The 26,935-nt window shown below is 38.4% G+C and overlaps 1 protein-coding gene and 1 long non-coding RNA gene across 3 annotated transcripts in view; one reads left to right on the top strand and one right to left on the bottom strand.

Moving 5' to 3' along the window:
- Nucleotides 1–308: 308 nt before the first annotated feature.
- LOC135289259 (uncharacterized) lies at nt 309–13,957 on the bottom strand. The gene is made up of 3 exons (XR_010352042.1): nt 10,418–13,957; nt 7,309–7,346; nt 309–1,451 (listed from the first exon to the last, which is right to left on the bottom strand). It is a non-coding gene; the product is annotated as an uncharacterized LOC135289259 (long non-coding RNA).
- A 5,175-nt stretch (nt 13,958–19,132) lies between these two features.
- The window catches only part of SLC27A6 (solute carrier family 27 member 6), a 37,235-nt gene continuing 29,432 nt past the window's right edge, over nt 19,133–26,935 (top strand). The window contains exon 1 of one of the 2 annotated variants that reach the window (XM_064402818.1): nt 19,133–20,142. In XM_064402818.1, coding sequence (XP_064258888.1) covers nt 19,629–20,142 — 514 coding nt within the window. In that variant the 5' untranslated portion in view covers nt 19,133–19,628. The remainder of the gene's footprint in view (nt 20,143–26,935) is intronic. The other variant, XM_064402817.1, reaches the window with a different exon arrangement.

Genomic DNA, 26,935 nt, shown 5'->3' with positions numbered 1-26,935 from the left:
CGCTGGGGGTTTCGACAAACACTCTCGGTGCAGGTAGCTCGGTGTGCAAGGTGCTAGCTGCAGGGCTGTGCCCTGGATAGGAGGAAGCCAGCCGGGAATGGGGAACGACTACGTCTGACGAAGGGCACGGCCCTGCGGGGTGGGGATGAGGGGGAAATCATGCAGGAGCCAGTGGACACAAAGAGACCCCAGAAGAAACACCAGCATTGGAATGCGGGCAGCAGCTCGAGCCGTCCTCGTGTCGCTGCAGCACGACTGGAAACGCTCCAAAAGACGAGAGGTCTGGGAATGTGCTGTGGAAAACCTGTGGCCGAGCCGATGAGAGCAACTGGTCTGAGCGAGGGAGTGTGAGGTGTGCAGGGAGCCAAGCGGGACACCCTTCGGGAACTGCCCACTGTGAAGCCGCTGCGACAGTCCCCTGTTCCACCTGGGATCTTGGAAGAAGGGAGGAGACAAAGCGTGCATGTTGAAATTTCCTGAGTAGATCCAGCACCAGGCCTGAGGGTGTGTAATATGTGATTTAGATAATTCGTGCTTATGTAGAATATGATAAGAATATATGTTATAGTGTTTGAAAGAAATATTTACAAAGCGTTTTTCAAATCCACATGCGGGAGCCGAGGGGTTGCCTCATACCAGCAGACTGCCACATTCCCTTGAGAAACTGCAGAGGCAGCATGGAGAGGTCTAATTTGCAGCCAAAAGAGCCTGGCTCGGGAGGAGATGGATCATTACTCAAAGGTCACCTGGATGATGAACACTCACCAAGCACTGAGATCAAGATAGCAGAAGCTATTGGACAACTTGCATCTGAATGCCGGTTCCCATAAACCTGCCATCAGCACTCATCGCGGGGAACCACATTGTCCAGCCCAACTCGGAGAAAGGAGACTACATGAATAGGTTTAGCTATGAAAAGAGCAAGAGGGACTCTGCCTCAGGCAACAACAAGAGCATAAAAACTGACTCTACCAGACTGCCTTCATGGACAGAGGGGATTCGATGCGCTAGACCAGTGTTCACCCAGCACCAAACCCAGGGTCGACGCTGTCCCTTTGATTGTGGCTCTCGAGACTGTATATCGGTCACGCAATAAATTATATTTTTGTGATTATTAAATTGGCTTGATCAATTTTTACCTGTAACAGGTGGATCCAAGCCCCTCCGTTGGGGTAGCATTTGTTCAGATTTGGTGGCATTCCTGCGGGGCAGAGTGTGTGTGTGTGGTTGAAGTCCCTCGGAAGGCGCCGGTGGAAAGCGGGAAGTGTTTTCTGTCCGGTGCCTCAGTGTTGTGCCGCAGGAGCCGCAGTCCCGCGGTGTGGGAGATCGGCCGATCTCACCTGGGGCTTGGAGGAGTGATGCCATCACGGGAACCGCCGATCACACCGACTCCCTTTCCTGCAGCAATGAGTGCCGGGCGATTCCCGTCTCCCAGGGTTTATCTGTGCGTCCTAAAGACAGCGCGGGGACATAAGGGGGCTTACTACCATACATTCTGTTAGTACTAATCAATGAATATCTGCACATGTGTAAATTCCTTTTAAAGGAGGTAAAATCAATTTTAAAAAAATCAAAATAAAACTTCAAAAGAAAAAAAAAAAAAACAAAAACACAAACACACCAAACCCAAAACTTAAAAAAAAAAAGTTCCTTTTTTGGGTGGGGGGTGGTTGGTGGAAAGATGTCTTGAGAAAAAATTCACCCTAATCAAAAGAGACAAACAAAAATAAGAAATTCCCATGCAAAAGTGGATATAAGATAAAATCGGTCTTGAAGGTTTCCAGCAGACCACATGTAGGCTCTTTCTAATATGACTTCCAGCCATGGTTAATTGCATTTGTGGAAAACAGACACACTGAAAATCATTCTTAACCTCTGACTTGACTCTAGAAAGAAGTGGCATTCCCTGTGGCTAAGGGAAGACAAAAAGACAGCATTTTTCACTTGATTTGCCTGACTTAATTTTCTTGTTTGTAGAAAGACATTAGGAAGAGGTTTCTATGAGTATGCAGGAAGTTATTTAATTTTTGCATTACTTGCTCTCTATTATATTGAGGAGTATTTGGGTATTTTTTTGTTCGGTTTGTTTTGTTTTTCCCCCAAATTTGTATTTCTGCATAGAAAAGCCTAACTTTATTAAAGTACCATCAAGCAATCATTTAAAATTAAAATCTCAGGAACCTGTATTCATAATAAATTTAAAATAACTAATAGCTTTTTACAAAACTTTTAATGTTATTATTGTAAGTTTTTAGGTAGCTACCAAGAAAAACTCGTGCTAGCTGTTCAATTTGAAACAGTCTTGCTTGGTAATGGTGGAATGCTGTTGCCACCTGGCAGCTACTCAGTGTTTCTGTGACATGACTGGGTCATCCAAATGTGCTTTGTATCACAAGTGTTGCCAAATGAGAGTATGAACTGGCAAACTTAATAGCAGACTGACTGAGCTCAGAAGCCGAAACCTAAATGACCTGGGAATTGGGGAAATGGGAATAGCCCTGTGAGGAGGAAGATCAAGAGAGAAAACAGCTAAACCATGGCTAGTTTCATCTTGAGAATAAAATACAGTGTTTCCTGCATTGAAAACATTGTAAAAGTGGTAACAATGCCTGACAATTCAAACAATTCTGTTTTGAATTTTTCCCTTAAGGTAAGCCACATTTTAAATGAGATTATTTTGTATCCACTTCTGCTCCCAGACACTGACCTTTGAGTGCAGACTAGCTCATGAACTGGCACTTGAAAAGATGCTTCTGCAGCAATTGTTTGCACAGCATTATTTTACATCTGTCATTGATATGAATTATTTTTGTCTAGGCCACTAGTATCTTAAGTTAGTTAAATATTTTACTCCTTTAGCTCATGATACTGATTCTGCTTTTAAAGTGCGTAAATTATTAGATTAGTAATGTACAAAACATGCAGCTGGAAATGTAACCAAAAGCACTGCATATAGACTATAGTTCAATGTTTGTTAAGTATATGATGTAATATTTAATTACAATATTTTATGTAATGCTCAGTGACAGATTTTTTTTTGTGGAAAATAAACATTCAATGTCAAAATACAGTTGAAGCATTTAGTGGTCATTCTTTCCCACAACTTACACCAGAATTAACACAGATAAACTGTTTGCAAAAACTCATCAATTCTGGCTCAAAATTTCCATTATTTATCAGTTGCTATACTGCTGAAATAGAGCTTTCATGAAAATTAGCCTGAAATGACTGTTAGTTCCAGCTTTTTCTGGAATTGGACACCTACTCCCTGTTAAAAGGTGCTATAAAGTGTTGCAGGAAGAAGCTGACCAGAGAATATAACGTTAGCACACCTGCTGGATGTACTTTCTTTCACTGCACATATCTGATTGCATTTAAAAATTAAACAACTCCACACTTACATGAGGGAAAACTGGTCTGCTATATATTCTACTGTGTTATTTCCCTGCATTTGCATGATCTTTTATCCAGATGGATAAAACAGGTATTGAATTAACCTAGTTCTTGCCCCATTTGGAGCCCATTTTACAGAGGTGTTTGGTTAGCTGTTTCCCAAGGATGACACTTACTTTCCCTTGGTTTTAGTCTGTGCTGTCACTACAAGTGCTAATGCTACCACTACTGTCATAATGCATTGAAACACCATTAATAACAACAACAACAACAACCACCATCTAATTACTAATAATGACTAATATTAATAGAATTACTAATTACTAATAATTACTAATTATAATTACTAATAATTACTAATACTATCTTCACCTAGGGTACATTGACATCTCCCATGGGCTACAAGGTTTCTGAATTTGGAGTGAGGTTATAAAAGAGCAATACTTGTTACATAATCCATGTAAATTTACTAATCTTCAGAATCATTGAGTCCAACTCCCTGTTCCTTGCAGGCCTGTCTAAACCATATGAATAAGAGGATAATGTTAAACTAAAACAAGCCAATCTACTGAAAGAAATTACTTCAATAGTACGGAGGAACAACAAAAGCACTTTGAAATCTCGTTTCAGAAGGTGTGTGGACACTACCTGTACCATGCAGGTAAGGAGATGAGTTTCAGAGCACTGTCAGTATGTTCAGTCATTCCAGCCACCACAAGGTGGTAGCATTTCTGAACATTACTCATACGGCTGCCTTCTCTAGTACTTGCATGCACAGATTTCTATAAAACAGCAGTAGCCTGATTTTTAATCACAGAATGGTTGAGGTTGGAAGGCTCTGCATGTCTTCTGGTCCAATCCCTCAAGTCCAGCAGAAACACCTAGAGCCAGTTACCCAGATGGTTTTGAGTCTCCTCTCCAAAGAGGAAGAATCAATACCAGCCTGAGCAACTTGCACAAGTGATTGGTCACCCTCTGATAAAAAAACCCAAACCTTTTCCTGATGTTGTTACTGTTAATATTAACATCTTAACATTCAGAGGAACCTCCTGTGTTTCAGTATGTGCCGATTGCCTCCTGTTCTGTCACTGGGCACTGCTGATAATATCACAGCTCCACGTTCTGTACACACTGCATTCAGGTATTTGTACATAGTGAGGTGATTCCCCTTGAGATTTTTCTTCTCCAGACTAAACAGCCCCAGCTTGTTCAGCTTTTCCTCATAGGAAATAAAGACCCATAAAGATCTTCATGCTGGCCCGAACTGTCCCCAGTACCCAAAATACTCTCCATGTGCTCATAACTAGATGCAGGAATACTGGTGTGGCATTAACAATGCTGAGGAAAGGGGAAGGAGAGCCTCTCTTGGCCTGCTGGCAAGACTTCCCCTAATGCAGCCCAGGACACAATTATTTTCTAATAATCAAGATATTATTAGAGAGCTTTTCTCTGGAAGCCCAGAGAAAAGTCTAGTCACTGATCTGGCTTTATTGTCATTATGAAGATATATTACAGTACACTGTCTGCCCATTACTTCCACCATTCTTCCTCACCCTTTTCCTCCACATTCAATTCTTTACCAACATTTAGTCTTCAGAAAAAGTTAAAGAAGAGCACAAGGCAACAATTCTGCTCCTGGCTTGACAATTAAAAGCTAGTGGTTTATTCATCTGCATATGTGAAGAACAAATTATGTCCCACTTCTCTCCACCTGGAAGTGTTTATCCTTAATGTTTTCAAAAATGCCTTAGAAAATAAATTACATCTCTTTTGTTTACAGTTCAGTTTAAAACAGTATTTCAATTTCTGGTTTAAGGAACAAAAGATATGCTAATAAATTCCTCTCCATCAATGATGGAGCTACCCAGTATGTTTTTTAAGGCACCAGTACTTTTTTTGCTACCAGTACAAATGTCTTGATAAACTAGGGAAGCAGTAAGATACAAAATATGTAAGGAACTAAATGCAAAAAGGAAGGAATTGTATCTACACAAGAGGAAAATAATTAATCAGCAACTTTGTGAATAGAAAGCTGCACTGGGTAGAGTGATCAAATCCAAAGACATGGCTTCCAAAGTCAGCACATACAAACCAAGGCTGTTTATTCTCCAATGGGCTGCATAAAGCAGGCTCCCACTGAGGTTACCCTGGATATGAAGCACAGTGGCCAAGATGATTTGACCTGCACAAAACCTGTATTTTTTCTGCAAGTCTAAGAGCTTCTAGAATAGTGTAGAGCAGAGAGAGGAATTCAGCTATGTTTGCATCCCTCCATGAAGGTACAATCAAAAACCCTGACAGGTAATTTTAATTACCTCTAGCAGCAACAGTGCATACCACCCACATAATTAAGCACGGCAACTGGCTCTTGGAAGTGCCAATCTCTTCCTACTAATGATACAGTTTTCAAATATGAATGCTTTGAGTTGCACCTTTAGCAGATATACAGACAACAGTGCAGTAAAAGTCCCCAAAAAGGACTTCATTTGCACGAGTCTCCCTTCACTGTTCCCTGGGCCTGAAAAGGCAGAGAATGAACACACTCTTTTGTGAGCAGCAGACCCTGCTTCAGCATATAGATGTATCTCTGGGTGAAGAGCTCTCAATGCCCAAATAGTGAAACAAACTATACTTTCAAGGTCAGGAGAGCTGGGCATTGTGAAACACTTTCGTACACCAATAGGAACTCTTGGACTGCTGAGGAGGAACAAATGTTGCTCAAAGTTGTTTCAAAAAAATTTATCTCAGATGTGTCCTGAGCTTCTAGCCACTGTATTGCTTGTTATGGAGTTACTTGAGAACATTTTATTGTACTTCAAAGAAAGCAGTCATCCAGCCATGGTCAGCATTCGCAGGAAACCACATTTCGCATGGCAGAGGGATTGGTTGCCTGTTCTTGCTTGCTCTCACAAGCTGTATGCGTTGGTGAAATAAATATCAGGTATATACTTTATTTACTGTTGAATTTCTTTTAAAGTGAAGACATACCACATGACTTCTTTTGGCCTCTCCCCACCTATGTTTTGTATTTTTGTTCAAAAACAGGAGGAATTTTATCTCAGGACTAAACGTAATCTCCTCTGTATGCATCAATAAGGTTTAGGTGACCTGCCAAAACTCAAAATATGTAAGGTTATTGTGGTAAGAATATAAACAGATTGCAGATTTGGGAATTGTCCCCTACACTTTCATTTGCTTCACAGTTCAAAGCCTCCAGTCACCTCCCAGTGTTGATCTTTCTTTCATGTTTTTTCTTTCTCCTTCAGTACTTTCAGTAATGGTATCTGACTACGGCATCTTGTCTGGTTTTTTTGCATTGTTTCATTCCTGTATCAGCAAATATCCAGCTCCAAACAGTATCGGTAACATCTCTTCATTTGTTATTTCAAATTTGATGACTTTGCTTTTGTTTTGGAACAAGACATGCATTCAATTTTGAAAATTATATTACCTAAACTTATTTTCATAAAGGAATTCTGTCATGGACTGTACAAAAGCCTGAAACAAATTACAATAGTTGAAACTTGGCACTTAAACTGGAATGAAATCACCATTACAGAAATTAGTGCCAAATATTACAATAAGAACTTTTAGTACTGAAAAGCTTTTAAATATAAAATTTAGTACCCCTTGTCACAGATGGGTGTGAAACAACAGTAACCTATCAAACAAGAAGACTCTTAAAGAAATTGAGGGACTGAATATTTCATATGCAGACCACAATATTTGTAGCAATAGGAATAAGAATCCTACAAAAGGCAAAAAAATCCTTTGCGCATTATCAATTTCAACAATGAATAGGGAGGGCACTAATTTCTCTATTCAAAGCCTGGACACCTTTTACGTGCAAGGACTTTAATCTGCTAATAATGCTGAGTCTTTTTTTGAGATCTGAAGAAGTAGGATTATACTTACATGCTTTCACCATGCCAGGAGCACAAAAAAAATTACCTCTGGAAAGAAGTTCAGAAGTAATTTTGTTAATATCTGAGTATATGAACTACAGGCAGTATTTACATAAGTGTCTATACATACCACAAGTCATTCAGTCTGTCAGCTTAATGCTGCCTTGTGTTAAGCTTATGCACCAGAAGGACAGAAAGACATAGCCACAATCTGAATGCAAGCAAACGATTTGGCAAAGACACACTATGCCGTTTTTTTCTCAAGAAACTTCTAAAATTTATACTTCCAAGATTTAGAGCTTGTTCTTGCCACTGCTCACTTTTACCTACCTCTATGACACCTCAGTGCTGGTCAGGTTCTGTGGTCTGTCCTGCTCAGCAGCTTAATACATTTCCTACCCTCAGTCTTTCTGCCCAAGCTGGTGTCATGCACAGAACAGTCCTGCAGCCTCCAGAGAATCCTCTGGAGTATTTGGGCTGATGTGCAGCGCCACAAATTAATTATTCTACTTTTCCCTGTACATGATTTAACTTGCACATGAACCATCACTGCCTATGAATAAACCTGTTCTTTTTTGAGTTGAAAAGCAAGTTAAATATTCAAAATCTTCTCTGGGAGATATAAACTCAAAGAGAGAATATTACATAAGTGAGGGAAGGCGTTAAAAGGAAAACCAGCCCTCCCACATATTCCTCTAGAATATACTGAAGAAGTTTCTTACTATCCAGCCACAAATATCTGGAGTATTGATAAGCACAGAGGCATCTGAAAGCCTTGCATACCCAGAAACCTGAGGTGTTTTTAACCTGTGGAGATACTAGGTAGTGCAGAAGCACCAAGCCTCAAGCAGGTAAACAAACTGCCAGAAAACAGGCTAATGTTAAAAAAGCCTGTTTCAGGCTGGTTTTGTTCAGGGACAACTGGAGGGTTGCATGACATTCTAATCCCCATTCTATCTGCTGATTTCAAAACATTCTAATGTTTTTATGTGGCACTAATTTTATCTGGCATTGCCATTGTTCCCTCAGGCCTAAAAACAATTGTTATTCTGTTTTCTTTGCTTGGACTAGATTAGCTGTAAAGTTTTTACACGTGTCAAAAAAGTTTGACTTCTTCCAAAGCTTTCTACAAGTAGGGTTTTAATTAAAAGAACAGTTACAGAAATCAAATAAGAATTTTATTACCCTTGTTATATTTTACAGAATGTGCTATTTTAAGTCAAAACAAACACAAATACGGGTGGTTTTAAAAGCTGAAAAGAAAAATTGTATCTTAGAAGCAGCAAAATATATTGAGAACAAAAAACCTAAAAGGTTCCTTTGCATCTCATTTAAAAAAAATATATGCTGTATTGAAGAGTACCAATAAGGCACATTTTACCATGTGCATCATGATCACTAAACTTTGACTGTCAAAGGAAGCTGCTGGGAAAATATTCATGTCCTTTACATGGCAGAGAGGAATAGGAGTAAGCAAATTTTAGTCCAAGTATTCTGATGTGTTGGTACTTAAATATACTGAAATAGTACAAATTTAAAAGTTTTGAGATGAGGGATCTTCCCTTAAATGCAGATGAGCCAATCCCAAACAGACATAAAGAAACAATTTTCAAAGTAAAGTGTTTGATATTTCTTTGCTTTACTAAAGCCTCTATTGAAGAATCATATTTATACTATCCTTACAGGTCCTACAGATACATATCATACACATAAAATTTTGAAACTCCTTAAGTCAAAGAGAAAGGTTAATGTGAGTTTTAAACTGATCCATGTTTCTTAACAAAAAGACTTAACACTTCAAAAATTAAAAAAATATGGGGATATTTTAAATACTGAAATATGTTTAATGCTGGATAATGCTTGCTTTAGTGTTTGTTTTAACAACTTTTTTGCTGTTTTTCCTTGAGTTTCATTTTTGCTTGTAGTATTTACTTGAATTTTATCAAATTCAATGTAATTCACCAAAGAATTCTTTCAAAAACCTTAAAAGAATATATTTAAATTAAACTGTGTTGGCATTCTGTATTGTAAACAACTACATATACAGTTATTTTTAAAGTAGATCACCCTAGAATGTGGAGTAATGAGTAAAGAAAAGTGTTTATAAAGTCGTTCATTGCCTTCTAAATACCAGAAATCTGATAGCAACATGGCTCCTATTACTTTTTTACTACACAGGTATATTGTCAGATTCATTTATCCTCCATGTAGGAATTAAAAAATTTCCACAAAACACTTTCTGAAAGCAACACTGTCATCAAGTTTAGAAAGTCTTCCAAAATAACTTTTTTTTCCTTTTTTTCTTGTTATAAAAATAACAATTGCTATATGATGTTTTGGGCCCATTTCATAACAGGTACTGATTTTGTCTTCAATATTGTCTGTGTCTTAGAGCTCACACATTTCTGCATGTGGTGACAGTTGTAGCTCTTGAAATAAAAGTGCTGAAGAAATGTAGATTATGTTCTAAAACAATCTCCAGTATAGGCTGCTTCTTTCTTTAAGGCACATAGTTTCCTACAGTCCTGACTTTAAGTTATAAACAGAATTGCAAGGATTAGTAATACAAAGCTTCCCACACTGACGAAAACTACTATTATTTACTTGTACAAAACAGATTATATAAAACTCTTGCTCTGTGGAGAAGCTTATTTTCTATATACTTTTTACTTCCTTTTAGTTGGACAGCTGCATTGCCACATAGATATGAACAATAAATATGCATTTTATTTAGATTACAGTAAAGGGAATCCTGCTCAAAAAACTTCAGAGCTTGTACCTCTGGACATAAAGAAAAAGAAAGCCAAAAGTGTAGCATGGATCTACTTAACTAAGTAAGACAACCAGGAGAACAAGGAAATAGTCATGAGAAAACCATCAATATCAATACCTATAAACGAAGAGTCTCACCACATTGAGTCAAAAATTTTAAATATACACTATTGACAAGAACGCAATAAAAATTAACAGAGTTAGATAATCTTAACACAAGTACCACTTCCATTACAAAACCCCCTAATTTTTTGTAGTTTGATTTGAAGCCTGAGATATTTTTCAGAAAGAAGAGGAACAACGATATGGCAAAGAGGTTAAGGGCTTTCAGAGACAGAGATACTTACACAGCCTTTCAGTGGGGTTCATGAGAAACATGGTAGGAATGATGAAAAGTGCCTTATTCTGCTTCTGAGTTTTAGAGACAGTAAATTAACATATGGAGTCTGCCTGTTGGGAGGAGGAAAGGAAAATAATTTAGCAATAAGTCTGTATTATCTTCTGCCAGACCTGTCAAATGGCTCTTCTACACCCTCAGCAGTATTTAGCAATTTCAACTGACAATACCTTAAAAATATGCTCAGTGTAGAAAAACTGAAGTTTAAAAGTTTAAAATTAACGGAACTGTTCATTCTGGAACCCTTAAAAGAGAAGCATATTGAATGGCTGGTCTTTTATATAGATAATATTTAGAAATACGTCAATGTAATTTTTCTGGTTTTGGAACCTCAAGGAGATGATTCTGGAATATTTACTAAAAATTACTATGGAAACCTTCTTCAAAATATTTCAATAACCACTAGTTTATGAATATAGTATTTGCAAAGCACACAAATGAAATAATTTTGTTATTAAATTAACACAAAGACGGAGTAACCAAATTGTGCGTACACTCAAAACTCCTTTAGAAAAGGATTTTGAGCAACTTCCAGACACAATCTTTTTCACATTGCCAGACAAGAGCCCAAAATTAATAATAAGGCACTAAAGCCCTTCAGAAAAAACCGATGCAAAGAAATACTTTATTCCTGAATTATATAGGCATAGTAAAGACTTCTGAACTTTAATTTCAGGCAAAAAAAAAAAAAAATCAGTATGAAAGCTGGAATAACTTTCAGGCCCTATGGCGTAGCTGTAACATGTTGCTTCTTTCCTTACTGCCACTGCCCTTCCTTGAGTTCTCACATTGCAAAGAGCCTATACCCAACTCTTGGAAAGCAATGTAATGCTGAGGGACAGGGCACAGGAAAGGGAACAGGATATGCAGCACATTGCTGGCCTCTCTGGCCTTCCTACTGTGCCTTTCCCCTTGTTTAATCTGTGTTCTTTCTTGCCGCCATTGTTGGAAGATGTCTGAAAAAGAAAAAAAAAGGAAAAAAGGAAAAAAAAAGGAAAAAGATTAACACCCCGCTCCAGCTCTTGCTGCTTTATTAGGTGAGAGGTCTTCACTGAGCTACTTACAGAAAAGAACGCATGACAGAAGAGACTTATTGCTGTGCTGTCTAGGCAGAATGTTGTAGTCACTGCCATCACAAAAGTGAAACCCTTCTGCAGTTTGTGTTTTTTCTTGCTCCAGCTAGGCAATTGTCTGCTTTGATTATTACACAAGCTAGTCAGGCAAAAAGTTTCCTACCTTGGCATAATGTTGCAATTGCAAAAGCAACTTGTAAGGTGATTTCCCCGGCCTGTTAGTTTTCAGTTATCATGGTTTGCAGACAGATGGAAATGTAGGAAAACATATCAACAATAAATTATTCCAGTGAGACCATTTTGGCTGGTCATTTTTGTACATCGTTCCGCAGTCAGCTGACCTTGAGAAATCTTGCTAAATTTCTTTTGCTTTCAGTGGAAAGTAGAGCTCACTACCTTATGTTGAAGACATTTTCAGTGCTGTTAACACAGTGGTACCTGAGCAAATCGTATTCTAGTGGAGAGAAGACAAAATGGGATTATCTTGACATTTACTAGTATCCCACTGACCACTAACACTCATGGAGCAAGTGGTCTGTTAACAGCATTGAGACGAGACTATGAAGGTGCAAATAGCCAACAGATCAATTGTTATTAGGTGGTTAAGGGACTGGTGTACAACACAGGCTACTAACATAGATTTCAGCAAGTCATTTATAAAAAATGGCCCCTGCACACAGACATATCCTTAAAAATTTCTTTTTGAACACGATTTCTTTTTCTTGGCATGAAATCATTTTGCAACAAGATCATTCATATAGATGTAAGAAGTTATTCAACTCCATCCAGATGAAGGTTTTGGCAAGAAAGTCCCTTCCAGAAATAAAAGCATAGCTATTTACTCATATAATGCTGACTTTAGAAGTGTCTATACTTGCCTTGTGGTTACCATGTTCTTTTTTCTTTTATTACCAGACTAGTATTTGAAGATACCTACATACTTAACTCCTCATTTTTCAGATAACCACTTAATAACACAGACACACCCCAGGCAGTTAGAAACTAAGAAAATGGCCAATTTGTCTGAAATGTTCATGGCTTCAATCTTACAAACACCATAAAATGACACATACAAAAGATATTTTCTTTGCATGTAGTAGAGACTGTATCACATAAAGAAAAAGTAAATTGAATGATAGAAAAGTATGTGATTGAGTCACCTTATTTGTACCACATTAGCTTTCTTCCTACATTTTTTCCCCATTAGCCTCATGAGGTTTATCAGTCAAGGTGATTGAATATGACAGATTCCATCTGCAGTTCATATGACAAGTTATCTGAATAAACATAAAAGGGTTTTTTTTTCAGAAACACTTCTCAGAAAACTGCTGGAGATATGAGGATCCACCAACTTCTTAGAACCTGCAAGAATCAAGTAACAAGTAGTGACATAAATTTGCCCTAATGGCCATGAGCAGCAATCACTTGGGGTGCTCTCCCCTCTACCCAAATGCTCCAAAGGTCTATGTTCAGGGCTGGCATCCACACTTACCTGACCTGAGTTGTCCTGCCCTGTGGATGGACATTGTCTTATTCTTGTCTCTAGTGCTACCTCTGGCCTCATCCCCTCCCCTGGCCCTGATCCATTACCAGTCTGGGACTGCTGGCAGCTCCTGTGTTGAAGTGCCCCAGACCCCGGTGTGTTCAGGTGCAGCCAGACTGCCCCCTGGTCAGGGAGGGTGCTTTTGTCTGTGTTAGGGGTATCCTCAGCACCTGTTTTGCTCCTCAGGCTGTTTGAGTAGCTCCGCTGTTGCTGCTTGGTGACTCTGACTACGTATAATGGAGCCACAGGAATAGGAAAAGGGGGTTTTCTCTCCGTTATCTCTCAAAGTAAACTGCCTTGTGAAGGGGGAAAGGGGAATACCAGGAAAAAAGGGAAGCATAAAAGCATGTCATGTCAAACATTGCTTCCAGCAAGCAAAATTCATATGTGCCAGAAACAGTTATTAGCTGTGTTATTAGCACAACAGCACCAACTCAATCCAGCAAACTTAATACAAGATCACTTTGATTTAAAATTGCATTGAACAGCATCTACGTAGAAGATGCTTGAGGAATGAGTCTCTTGCACCACAAAATGACTGTGGTTTCAGCATTCAGTAATGCTGAAACATGTGCAGAGAAGTACAAGTACCTGTAACTCTTAAGTGCTTTAAATTCTTCCTCTTCTGTTGTAAGCTGCTCCTTGGGCTTTCAAGAGAGTAATGTTCTCTCTTCATTTCCACACCACAGAAAAGGAACGTGTGAGAAGAAAGCTAAGAAAATGAGTGGAAGTTTTTGCTACTGAACTTAAAGAAGTCAGTATTTTAGCATATAGCCCAGTTATACCAGATGGCAAAGTATTTCTGAAAATGTTCCATATAGAAGACCTAAGTTCTTGAAACACAGGACAGTATCAGAAATAGTAGTACAAGTACAGGGAAGTGCTTCTGGCAAGAAGAGGTCACAGAAATGAACTATTATACCAGCTAACACTGATAACACTATGGTCACAGTCATCAGATAAAATTTCAAATGCAATCAAAGCACAAAACAATGAAAGCACAAATAAGGGGCAGATATTCTCTGGCATACTGTTTAACTGTGTTGCAAACAGAAAGCAGAGGCAAGTTGAAAACTATCTTATGTGTGCCTGAAGGCACAGAGAGCAGACACCCTGTTCTAATCCTTTGGAAGATGAGTACAGCAGCCCTTTCACCTAGAAATTCAGCATGATAATGAAAACACTGAATACTTCCAACTGGTACTTACTGAAAACACCCTGATCTGAAAGATGCTTATTTTAAAAAAAATATTTTAAATTAAAATTTGTCTCCCTAGCACATACCTACAAAGCTGAAGCAAACAATGGATATGGTAGGCATCTAGCTCATATGTGATTTCTTAGAGACAGTTACATATTTTTGAAGTTTTGCTCATGATTTGCATGACTCATCTGCTCCATGCTGTTTTGACACAGAAAATTTCCCTGACAATCACTGGAAGATTTCTTCTAGACTGTTATGCCATCATATTCCATGACAGCTAAGATTGTTTAAAAGAATGCTTTTGTCATTTGACATAAAAGAAAAAGGAATTGGGATACTATGTTCTGCAGCGGTAGTCTAGAAAAAAATTAAGAATAATAAAAAAATGAAGGTGTAGAACTTTCAAAAAATGTTCAAATCACCCATAACATGAGTCAAGTTAAACTAGTGGTCAACAAGGTATCTATTTAAAGAATGTGCAAATGATAGCACTTCCTACTAAGGAGAAGTCTGTTTCCTTCTCTCTTTCATTTCAGGTCCTGTCTGGAGTTTCCCCATGTTTTCAAGTCTTGTTTACCTTACACCTGAGACAACACCAGAATATCCTTTATAAAGGATTTATACTCAGATTCTACTTTTCATCTGGCTCTTATTTCATCTTTCTGTATGAACGGTGACCTGTTCTTTAGAGCCATGTAAAGTATGCATCCCTTTGACAGGTCAGTGCTGTGTTTTATACCTGATGGGAAGGAGCTGAGAATGAGTAAAATCAAAACCACTGGTTTGAGACTATCAGACTACAATGTGAAATCCTTCTATATAATTATTTTGTATCAAGTGTATAGGCTCATAGCTCGCTCAATTCACATCACTTCTGGATGACAGTGGGACTGAACCACAACTCTCTCTTTTCAGGACCCAAAGACTCACTGTTGTGAACTCATGCCATCAGCAGTCCATGAGGTTGTTCTAGGAGCGAGAAAATTTGAATATTTAGGTATGCTTCTTTGGAAGCTTGTGGCTAAATTTTACTGGGGTGCTAATGTGTATGGCTCCTAGTAAAAACTATTTTCATGAATTCAGGCAAAACTACAAATTTACTTGTAGAACCTATTAAAAGCTAAATAAAATTAAAAATAAAATACGGGGGGTTTAAAATTATATATTAAATTAATAGTAAAGCTTTCTGTTAATAAAATTTCATCTACCAGAGGTGACATTTCTCTACATCTTTGAAAGGTTGCCCCAAGTCTGTAGTGTTGACATGCTGTAGTGAATGACTTGAGACAAGGCACGTCATGTTATGTAAATATTTCAAATGAATGTCCTCACACAACTACAGAATAAACAAGCATTCATAAATATTGCAAAAATTAATTTTAATTTCCTATGGATTTGAACCCTAAATGCCTTCCTATGATGAAAAACTTCCATAATGTCTGGTCTGTGCCATGACAACAACTTTAGACTTTATCTTCTCAGGTCTCTGTAATAACTGTAGTATGACTACACCATTCATTCCCCAAATTCCCATGGGACATTATTAGTCAAGAGCTGGTTTTGTGTGGCTGTTTCAGCATTATGACTTGCTTACTGGCCACTCAGACATCAGATTCTGGTTTGCTTATTACTTAGTTAATTTTAGATTTAAGAGTTTAGACTTTGGTATACATTTGTTTCACAGCTAACCTGTGGAAATTTACAGACACGGTTATTTGAATATTATTATTTTACTGTAATGGTAGTAATGGAATTGAAGAGTGAGATGTGAAAATCTGAAAATTGCATTTTCAAGGTACTTTTATTATTTATTTAATATTCTGGATTATGTTTTAAAATAGAATATATATTTAAAAATACAATATATATTTTGAAATATATTTATTTTGAAGTGTAAAAAAGGAAGAATTCAATAGTAGTGGACAATCTGCAAGAAAATATTCAGAATATGATGCTATTTTCTTCCTCTTCCATATTACAGAATTCTGACAACCTGAAAAGCCAGGAATCTATCTTTAAGTCATAGACCTTTTATCTTGAAGGAATTTCTATTTAGCCACTTTCTCTTGTAGATTTCAAAACTTCTATTTCAGATGAAAAAAATAACTATTTTAAAATTACTTCGGTAAGAAATTAGAAAATAGCTGACACTTCAAAATTTGTGCTATTATTTCACCCAAGGGGACCCAAAAGCTCCATACATCAAACAGATCTTATTTAAAATAGCTTCTTCCCCCGCCCCCTAAATTGACAGTGATGTCACTAAAATAGCCCAAGCAAATTCCCATGAGGATATTAGCCAGATTCAGAGTTAATGAAATGTATGTACAGCACCATATTTTGTTATCTGGATATTAAAAGGCACAATGTTTCAAAATGGTAATATCAAAACTACAGGTTTTTTATGGTACAGAAGCATTTCTGTAATCTGTATTTTCTTGTAATATTAAGATTTTGGTACAGGGAAATGTTTTATCTAACTACAAGTGTTAAAAAAACACTTCCCCATATGAATTCCACCAGTAGAAAATTAAACTCCTTTCTATTTAACTATTGGGTCATAACATACTTTCAGGCATCAAAATGGTTCCTGTTGAAGTGAAATTGAGCAGAATAATTACAGCATGCTAAATAATTCAGGACTCAGTGGTTTGTCTCTAGTACGAGTTTATGTGTTCTACATAACATCGAAAATAATTTAGATTTCAGCTCATGACATTTAACAAGAACCTGATGAACAGGTAATTTCTCACTATATTTTTGCGGTTTTATCTACTTTAAAGCAAATATCACTGCATTTAAAATATGAGAACTTTCTAGGGGTTTTTTTTGAGTTAACCTTTGGAATAGTTTTAATTAAGGTTTCCTCACAATGTGGATGTACCACTTGCAAGTATGTGCTATGTTAGTAATTTTATTCTCATAATAAGATACATTTTTTTCCCAGACAACTATTTTTTACAATAATTTATTCAATGCAAATAGCAACTCATGTTCTCTTAGCTGTTCATATGTTACATTCAACAACCTACGCATGCAGATAATTGCATCTTCACTGCTGATATGAAGTAGTTAACAAGAAAAAAAATTTAATTTGAGCCATTAAAATTCTATGCTGTTTACTTAAAAAAATCAAAATGAAACAAATGTGCATATATTTCCATTGGATTAAGAATCAAAACTATAGAGAGCAAAAATATCGAAGGTGAATTTAACTAATTCCTAACCCACCTGGTGCTGGACCGGCTATCATTTCACTTAGCATAGAATAGAAACTGCAGATCCTCGTGTTTCAATCTATAGTTGAGGGTCTTAAGGTGTAAGGTTAAGCATGTGGCTTGACTAAATAACCTGGTTTGGGGACATTGTAAGAAATTAATCCAATATCCCAAAAGAATTCTGGCACAGAAAGGGTTTTAATCCAATTCCAGCATGGCTTCACCCGAGTTACGTGATTTTTCCATTGTCTATTGATATTTGTTGGTGTGTCTCACCCATTTTTATAACACACCAGAAAATTACTGGAAAATAACATGCATTAGAGAATTTTCCTGTCTCCCTTCAGGAGGATATAAGAAGTTAGTTATTGCTCATGTTTATAAGAAAGTTGGATACTGAGTAAAGAGGATCGATATAATTTCTATGTAGAATTAACAGGAAAAGGGACAATTCAGAAACCACAAACCTACAATTTGGCTTTGAAACTGTGTATTTCAGAATACCAGAGTCTTTATGTTAAGGTCTTGCTCATCATTTCAGTTCTTGGGGATTAGCAGCACTGATAATATCTAAGATACAAAATTCTTCCTCTCTGTTCATGTGACATGTGGCGATATTCTAATCATTAGTCACTTTAGTAAATACAATGTTGCCTGGCTGACTTTTAGCTCACAGCACAGTATATTTAAAATACGCTTCTCTTACCCACAGCCCATTCTGTATGTATTCTACTTTTGTGCTCTATCAATTACCTATTGCTTTTCCTCTCACTCTCATCCATACGCCAAGAGCTTTTCATGGACCTGAACTGCCGTGCCTCCTGCTTTCTTTCTGCCTTCTTCAAAGCAATCTTTGCAAACAAGCGTATCTGTCAACTGCTATCTGCCTTCAAATCAACACATAAGTGTGCATCTTCCTTATGAGTAAAAGACTTTCCCTTTATTCATTATTTATGCACGTTTCTGTAGCAGTTAACAACAGCCAAACTCCAGTCAGTCAAATAACTACTGTGAGTTTTCGTATGTTAATGCAGGTTAATGCAGCACCTAATCTGCCGATTAGTTACTTTGAAGAAATTTTACATACTGGCCCTTTAAGTTATCTCCACCTAAGAAAAGTAAGCTAGAACTCTGTATTCTCACAGAATGTCTTTCTGGAAGAAGTGATTCTAAAATCAGCTGAAAACCCAAGTATTTTTTTCTTCCTGTAAATTTACACCTAGCCAGGACAGAACATACACACCCACTGCACTTTCCAAGCAGGGAACACTATAGTATCGATAAAAACCTGTCAGCCTACTGACAGTATCACCTTTAAAGAGGCATGAAATCCACTCATAATCTAGTTTTGCACTATTTAATTTGCTTGAATTTGTTTTCAATGCGTGTCCAGTCGGCGTTCGTATAACAGACCTGTGTCTGTACATTTTTAATCTAACCAGACCTCGATAAAACAGAAAAAACAGAGAGAGTTGGGAATACTCAAGCCTTAGGTGCCTGCGCTCCTCCGCTCCTTCGGGCCGAGCCTGAGGGCGGGGCCGAGCTCCGGGGAGCAGCGGGAGCCACCTGCCCCCGGCGCCTCCCTCCGCCCTCCCCGGAGCTCGCCCAGCCGCCGCCTCGGCCCGGGGCGAGGCTTCCTGCGCTGCCGCCGCCTTCCCCGGGAGCCAACCGCGGGCTGCGGCCGCCCGGCGGGGTGAGCGGGACATCGCGCCTTATGCAACCGGCTCAGGGAGCGGCCGCCGCCGCCTCGCCGGCAGCCACAGCAGCAGCAGCAGCCCCAGCAGCAGCAGCAGCCCGGTGCTGTGCGTGAGTCCCGGGGCCGAGGGGGAAGGAGGTGTCCGGGCTCAGCCGTGCGCGGGCAGCGCAGGCACTCCCGCCCCGCTCCCGCCGGGCCGTCCCGCAGGTGCGGCCAGGCTGAGGCGGACGGCGGCTGCGGCCGTGCCGGGCCGGGCCGTGCCGTGCCGGGCCGTGCCATCGGAGCTCCCTGTCTCCCTTGCTCCTGAGCGGTGTTGGCCCGGGCGTCCCGCTGTGGAGGAGGTGAGGGCGGGAAGAGCCTCAGCCCGTGCCGGCCTTCGCCTCCGCGCCCTGCCCGGCCGTGTGCCCGGCGGCCCGGCTGTGAGGAGATGCGTGGCTGGGACGACCTTTACCCGCTCCCGGTGCCGCCCTCCTGGGTACCGGGGGCTGCTGTCGGGATTCTTTCCTTGCACTTCATGCAGAAACTCCTCTTCCCCTACTTCTGGGCCGACTTGAGATACCTGCTCAAAGTGTTGACCTATGGGCTGAGAATGGAGATGTACCGGCTGCAAGGGAGGGTTGTCACCGTCCTGGACAAGTTTGTGAAGCTGGCGCAGAAGCAGCCCCACAAACCGTTCCTCATCTACGAAGGGACCGTTCACACCTACAGAGATGTGGACCGCAGGAGTAACAGGATAGCACAGGTCTTCCTGCAGCACGAGGCTCTGAAGAAGGGAGACACGGTGGCCTTGCTGATGGGGAACGAGCCAGACTTCATCCATGTGTGGTTTGGACTGGCCAAGCTGGGCTGTGTGGTGGCGTTCCTCAACTTCAATGTCCGCTTCAGATCTCTCCTGCACTGTGTCAGTAGCTGTGAACCCAAGATACTGGTTGTGGGAGCAGGTAGGGTATACTCCTCATTCCTACATCCAAAACTTTTAATGTCACGTCTCCCACATACCTGGCCCTCCCGATCATTTGTTAGAAACCTGATTTAGAGATGTTCACAGAATGAAAGAAACACAGAGCTGGAGGGGGCCTCAAGATGTTATAAAGCTTCAGCTTCTCAGGCAGAATCAATTATATCCCTGCTTTGTAAACATCCATTTGACCTTTTCTTAAAAAATGTGTATTGCAGGAGAATTTTCAGGATCTAGGTTCCCTGTTCCAAGTGTTTAATTGTGTCAGTAAAAGTGTCTCTGAAAGCATTATCTGTTAAGAATAATTTTCCATTACTTCTCAAGTAGTCAAATTTAATCTTACTTAAGTCACGTACTTTATTCTTTTGTACTATCTGCCCATCCTTCTACGATCAAACACACTGCAAAACTGGAAGGTCCAAACTTGGACTGTACAGCCTCTGCTGCTCAACTGTTTGCAGAGGTACAACAGTTTTCCAAGAGATGTATGTACTCTACTCCCAAAGTTTCTGGAGTAGAGTACATAGGAGGTTGATTCATAATAGCAAACTTACAGTTGGTGTTGGATTGTAGAACAAACTGCTGTGTTTGAATAGATGTGGTAGTGTGTGTGGTGCAACTTTATGGAGTATTAAATTTTTATTAAATGCTTCAAAAGAATTTAAAATCTTGTTGTAGGCATCCTGGGCATTGTATGTTCAAATTGAGTTTAATTACATAGATGTATAAGCTGAAGACAGATCCAAAACATTAACTTGCCAAAACTCATTTCTGATGAAGTGAAGGTGAACCTGCAAGGCTCAAAGACCACACACAAGCTTGACACTTGATTGGAAGAAAATATATCTAAATATTGCATATTCATGTTGTCCCATCTCTTTAAAAGTATTGTTTCAAGTTTCCTTTGCCTCTTTTCTGTTGCACACCTTCTTGCTTTGCTGCTGTTACACAAGTTGTGGGGCTCTAACACCTAAAGGATAGAATTTTCTTCTATCTGTTCTCTGCTGCTACGAAGTTGTGTTTTGAAAAATGCATTTAAGATTTTTTTCCTTATATATTTTTAAATTATAAATCTTCTCATTCTGATTCTATATGGTTTTCTAGTTTAAGATGTTTGGTAATTAAAACAAGCCAATGAAACAAAAGCCAATTTAAATATAATCCAAATACATGATAAGAAGTCTTCTGAACTGACAGCTTTTCATTTTGCTTTCTTAATCTAAAAAAAAAATCTTGTTTAGCTCCTTCTTATCAATATGTACTTTTGAGTGTACGGATTGATGAAGGGAATTAATGTTCAGGAACATTCTGCTCATCGACTGTGGAAAGGGAGAAAGTTTGGATCAAAGCTTGTATCTGAGAGAAGTTTTTATTTAAGTTAGAGGTAACTAATGGATGAAAAAAGCATTTGCAGAGTAGTTCTAGGAACTGTGTTTCTCAGCTCTTAATTTGCTACCAGCAGCTGATAATGAGAGCAACTGTGTTGAACTAGGTTCTTCTGGGAGTGTGCCTCTGCTCACAAGGGAAGAGCTGTGTGCAGACAGCTGATACAACAGAAATACCAACAAATTAGTCTCTCAGCTGGTATTTTACATTTTGGACTCCTTATTTTATTAATGGCTTTTAGCCTCTGCTCTAAGTCTGCCAGTCCCATGAGTCTTCTCAGTATTTCATCAGGACTTAAAGGCTCTTTAATTTTTATCTGTGAAAGAAGTTAAAGTTGCTGGGTTGTCAGCTATTGACCACATCACACACGAGCCTCTCCAGAGGAGTCCAGATTTGGCAACTGAAAGTTTATACGCAGACCAGTGACTGTGAGGCCTAACTCATACCACTCTTGAAAGAAACATATTGAACCTAATTATTATAGATAATAATTTCCCCCTAATGTTTATAAAAATTGCAGAGCAATGTTTAACACTGGTGTAACACAGTCAGTCACATAATTCTTAGAGGTTTATTATCATTTCATCCAGTGTTATTGGGAGTATCAAGGGATTCTTCCTCATCAATAGACATGAGTTTTTAATTTTTCTTGTGGCACCATTTTCACAGAACTGTGGATAGTTTGAACATGGTATATATTTTTTTTCCAAAGTATTTACACTAAAACTAATCCACTTGCGGTCTAATATTTGCCATTGCCATAGGCAGGTATCGTGTCTGGCAATTAAGACTGTTTTTTCAAAATCAGAGAATACTATGTAAATAGCAGTATTTCTGGATAGAGAAATTCTTTAAAAAGTATGTAGGTTTTCCACCGTCCACAAAGGAATGCAGTTCTCTTCTATTCTATTTCTTGCAGTAGTTACAAACTATATCTTCAGTGTTTTGGATGACCTTGGGTCTTAGTCATAGATTGCAGCAAGGGAGAAATTATCCCCTTAACAACTTGACTGCCTGTGTTCAGCAGGACCAAATTTGCACTTGAAATTCTTGTCTGTAATAGCACATTAGAACAGGAACCTGTGTACACGTTCTACTGTTACATTTCACTATATATCTAGTTAATATTAAGATTTCATTTATGCTTAAGGGAACCTTCATCTGCTGCCTGAAACAATTCTCACCAATGATTTTTTATGGCAAAATCTTCCCTACTCAGAATGATGATGTAGCATCCTTTTGCGTGAGATGATTGCATCTTGAAGCTTTTTCTGTACCTCATTTTAAAAAACGCTTTATTTTTTACAAATGTGATACCTCCATACAATTAGGCTTGATATTATTTATGGCTGCATTGTCTTCCATACCTTGTTCTGTTTTTCATGGTACCTCTCGTAAGGTCATTCTCATATGCCTTCTTTTACTCCTGACTTTTGTTGTGTGCCTGCATATTTGTCAGGCATTGTGGTTTGGTAAGCCCATCCAATTAGTATTATCTTGTCTTTGCTTCAGCACTTGGAATCAGACTTTCTCCTGATATGACAATTCTCTCATACTTGGATTGCTTTTTCTAACTTTACTTTGGAATGTTTCAGTAGTATTTAAGTTTTGTGAGTTTGGTATTGTCTTAATGTATTCTATGAACTGAGCAACTGACTATTTTATTCTTAAGCCCCAGATATGTTATAAAAACTTCAAGGTTTCTTCCTCTTGTTGGTTTCTTATATGAAATGGCTATCTCTAAAAGTGTGAGTTTTTTTTCTATGACACCGATGTTCTTTTAATTCATTCAGTGCAATCAAGTAAATTTTTTTTGTCTTCTTATCCAGGCTCTGATTAAAAGGCAATTATGGATTCTATTATTTGCCAATATTTAGTCTTTGTGTTCCTTTCCAGTAATTCCATTTGCCTTTGTGTCAGAGAGAGGTTTTTTTTACTTTAACTACTCTCATTTGTCTGCTGTGTTCCCAGAGTATTTAGCTCTTGCTTTAATTTGTTGCTTAACCTTTTCACAGTTCCATTCCCAGAAACATTTTCTCCCACCACTCCCATTTTAGGGAATGCTTCTTGAAAGAGGTTCAAAAGCTAAGTTTCAAACTACATTTTTAGTAAAACAGTAGTTAACTAACTAAAGTCAATGAGGAACTTGTAAAAGAGAAAGAAAGAAACTGCATATTCTTCTCTTTCAAAAGCTGTTCATTCTTACTACGTTACCAGACTATGCCACCCTTAGTTGTTTAAAAGCTGCTGGTTAAACAGAGGAGGTAAGGCACTGCTTAAAATGAAGACATCTTTTAAAGCACTGTGTCCTTTTTGGTGAATGTTTCTGTTGAAGACTTGCTTGAAGAAGGGATTACGTTGCATCTGTTCTATCCTTGTATCATTACAAGGATAGCATATAGCAGCATCTCTATCAGAAATAATACTAAACAACAAATACAGTTTAGTGACTCACCAGAAATGCATAAATGGAATTTATTTGCCAAGGCGTCTCTAGTCTGTTCCTGTTGGGAACAGCTCACCCCAGAGTAGGACATCCCAGATTGCCATCGTGACTTCCGATGTAAGGATTCAGCTGTTAAAGGATTTCTTTCTAAACTCCATGAGATTGATTTACATCAGTCCTGATAACAAAGGCTCTTAAGGGAGTGTACATGCTGCATGGACACGTGTGGGCAGCCTGCTCTACGCTTGAGCAGGGAGATGGGACCGAGGTGACCTCCAGAGGCCCCTTCTATCCACAGCCATCTTGTGATTTTGCGGTTCTGTTACAGAGGTACGTCTCCCAGCTTTTCTGGCAGAAGTTTTTACTCTTGAGGCACTAGCAGTGCTTTCTGCTGCTGGTGAGTGTGTTCTGAGCTAGACAGAAGCATGTCTACATCCTGGAGAAAGAGAGAAAGCAAAGTATATTTTGTATTTGTAAATTAAAGTCGTTTGATGTTACATACAAGCAGAAGTCTCATTTGTCATGTTAGTCATTGAATTAAAAAAAAAAAGGATTCTATTGAAACAACCTTTTCTTATCCGTTTGGAATAAGAAGCTATTTAGACCTAAACATTTAGTACAAGAGGACTGTAGAAAATATGTGGAAGACACCTGTTCTGTTAGACACCATATCTCTGATTATTTGCTCTTACTCTAGTCTATGTCTTGTCCCAGATGGTCTTTGAGGGGAAAAAAGAGCTGACTGTGATTTGCAAAGTGGTTTATATTTTGTTACCTTTACTGCCTTCAGTGGCACTTCCAGGTACCAGCTCTGATCCTGAGCCACAGTTGACTTTTTTACTGTTACTGCTTTGTGAGAAGCCATACTGAGTCACTTGGGGGATCAAGTACAAGTAACAATTGCTTTCTGAGGCCAGACAGTGTGGGGAAGAGTCCGGACTTGATATAACTTCCTGAGCATATCAGCCAGGGTACACATCAAAGTTATGTAAGAACCATTTCATGGAGCTTTCTTTCTGAGTAACTTTCTGTTCAGTACAAACTGATCTCATAATCTAATGTATTCCTTTCATCATCGTGGGACTGTGTCCTTGCCAACAGCCTGCATGATCTCTCTGCTAGAAAATCACATAAAAACCTTTGTGCAACTAGAAGCCTGGGACAGTAGTTCAGAACATATTTTCCTTGCTTTCTCAAAATATGTAACTGAGTTACATATTCATGTGAATATAAAGTAACAGTTTCACAAACTTTTACTGAATAATGCTTTAAAAGTAAGAGGAGAAAAAATGCAAACAAAAGCAGAAAAAACATATCCATCCTGATCAATTCCAGATATTTTTTCCTGGTAGGAGCCAAATAATTAGCAAATGGCAAACATTTGTGTATAAGCAATGTAAACAGCACAGATAGAACTTGCTAAATTTTGTGTGAGGAGACATTTCTTCCAAAACAAGCAACCCAAAATCTAAATATACTTCTGTAGTGTAAAGAGTAAATAAGTATTATTTGAGTAAAACTCCAAGTTAAAATAGCAGAATTGCTTTACTGTAATTGCTTTTCTATATGAAGTGCACATACAAGGTACCTCTAGAAATATACAAATTATAGGTCTTCTTATTATTTGGATATATGTTAGTACAACTGAGAGTCATCTCCAAACACCCCATCTCATATGTGTTCCAGAAGTAATTTTCAGTTTCTGGCACTTTGAATACAGCTGTTTTAACGTACCTTTTTTTATTCAGGAAATAATTTATTGTTTCTGCTGTTCTGTGCTATCTACTGAGACGCTTCTTTCACTATAACTTTTAATTACAAGCTGTTCATATACTGTTCCAAGTACTAGATTCCTGAGCACAGAAGAAAAATTATGCTGTGTAATCATTTAATTGTTCAATAGTAGTAAAAAGCTCCTGAGCCATTGGAGTACATTAAGAGTGAGTGTTTGGAGAAAAAATTAAGAGTATGTATGTTTAATATGATGATTAATCCTAACTATTTTGGGTAGATATGTTTCAGTCTACTAAATGGGAACTGTGTCCTCATGTCATTCTTGAATCTTAAATGAGTGTGTCTGCAGGGCTGAAATTAATAGTTCCCATCTTTCTTCCTCTGATGCACAAAAAGGGGAAAAAATCAAAAGAAGAGGCAAATCCTCTTCTTTTGACAGACTTGCATTGTGAAGCCAGTGATGGAAGCCAGTGCATTAATAAAGAATGGCAGAGAACACTATCTTCTCTTACTTTTGAAAACAGAAATAAAACTCCATCTACTTGCAACACCTCTGTTTCTTTTACTAGATTCTCAGTCTAACTTGCACCTACACAAGCTATCTTTAGTATATTTGAGAGACATATATGCATAATAGGAAGACAAAAATCAGTATAAGAAGGTAATATGTACATAGTTATTCCATCACACTTGGTTTATTAATACGTGTTAGAAATAGTACACTTGTATTTTTCTATTCATTGCTCAAAAAAATTCCGTAATTCCATAATAGCACAGTTGGACAGAATTAATATGCCAATGAACCTTGGCACTCATGGCATAAGGTTTCCTGTAGTTCTACTACTGTTCTTGACATTACTTTTTGTTCAGATTTTTTCACTCTGGTGCTGTCTATCGTGGGACTGTGCTCCACTGATTCAAACAGGATGCTATGTATCTTTCAGATTTTTAAAATTATTTGGGTGATTTCTTCCTGAAATCATTCTGCAGTACTAGGAAGTTAGAAAACAAAATTTTTAATGTAACACTACATCAGATGTATTTGCTAAATATTCATAAAACATATAAAACTTGTACTCTGTAGGCTTTAGGTTTGTAAAACATGTTTAGTTGATTATAGTAGGCTGTATATCTGTAATAGCAATTGTATGTTTTTGATTAAAATAACTACATCAGTCTGTTATTTTTAAAGCAGCTTTCTAAAAGATTA

Source organism: Passer domesticus, chromosome Z (assembly GCF_036417665.1).
Source record: "Passer domesticus isolate bPasDom1 chromosome Z, bPasDom1.hap1, whole genome shotgun sequence".
In the NCBI taxonomy this organism is placed as follows: domain Eukaryota; kingdom Metazoa; phylum Chordata; class Aves; order Passeriformes; family Passeridae; genus Passer; species Passer domesticus.
This window is presented reverse-complemented; position numbering and strand designations above follow the sequence as displayed.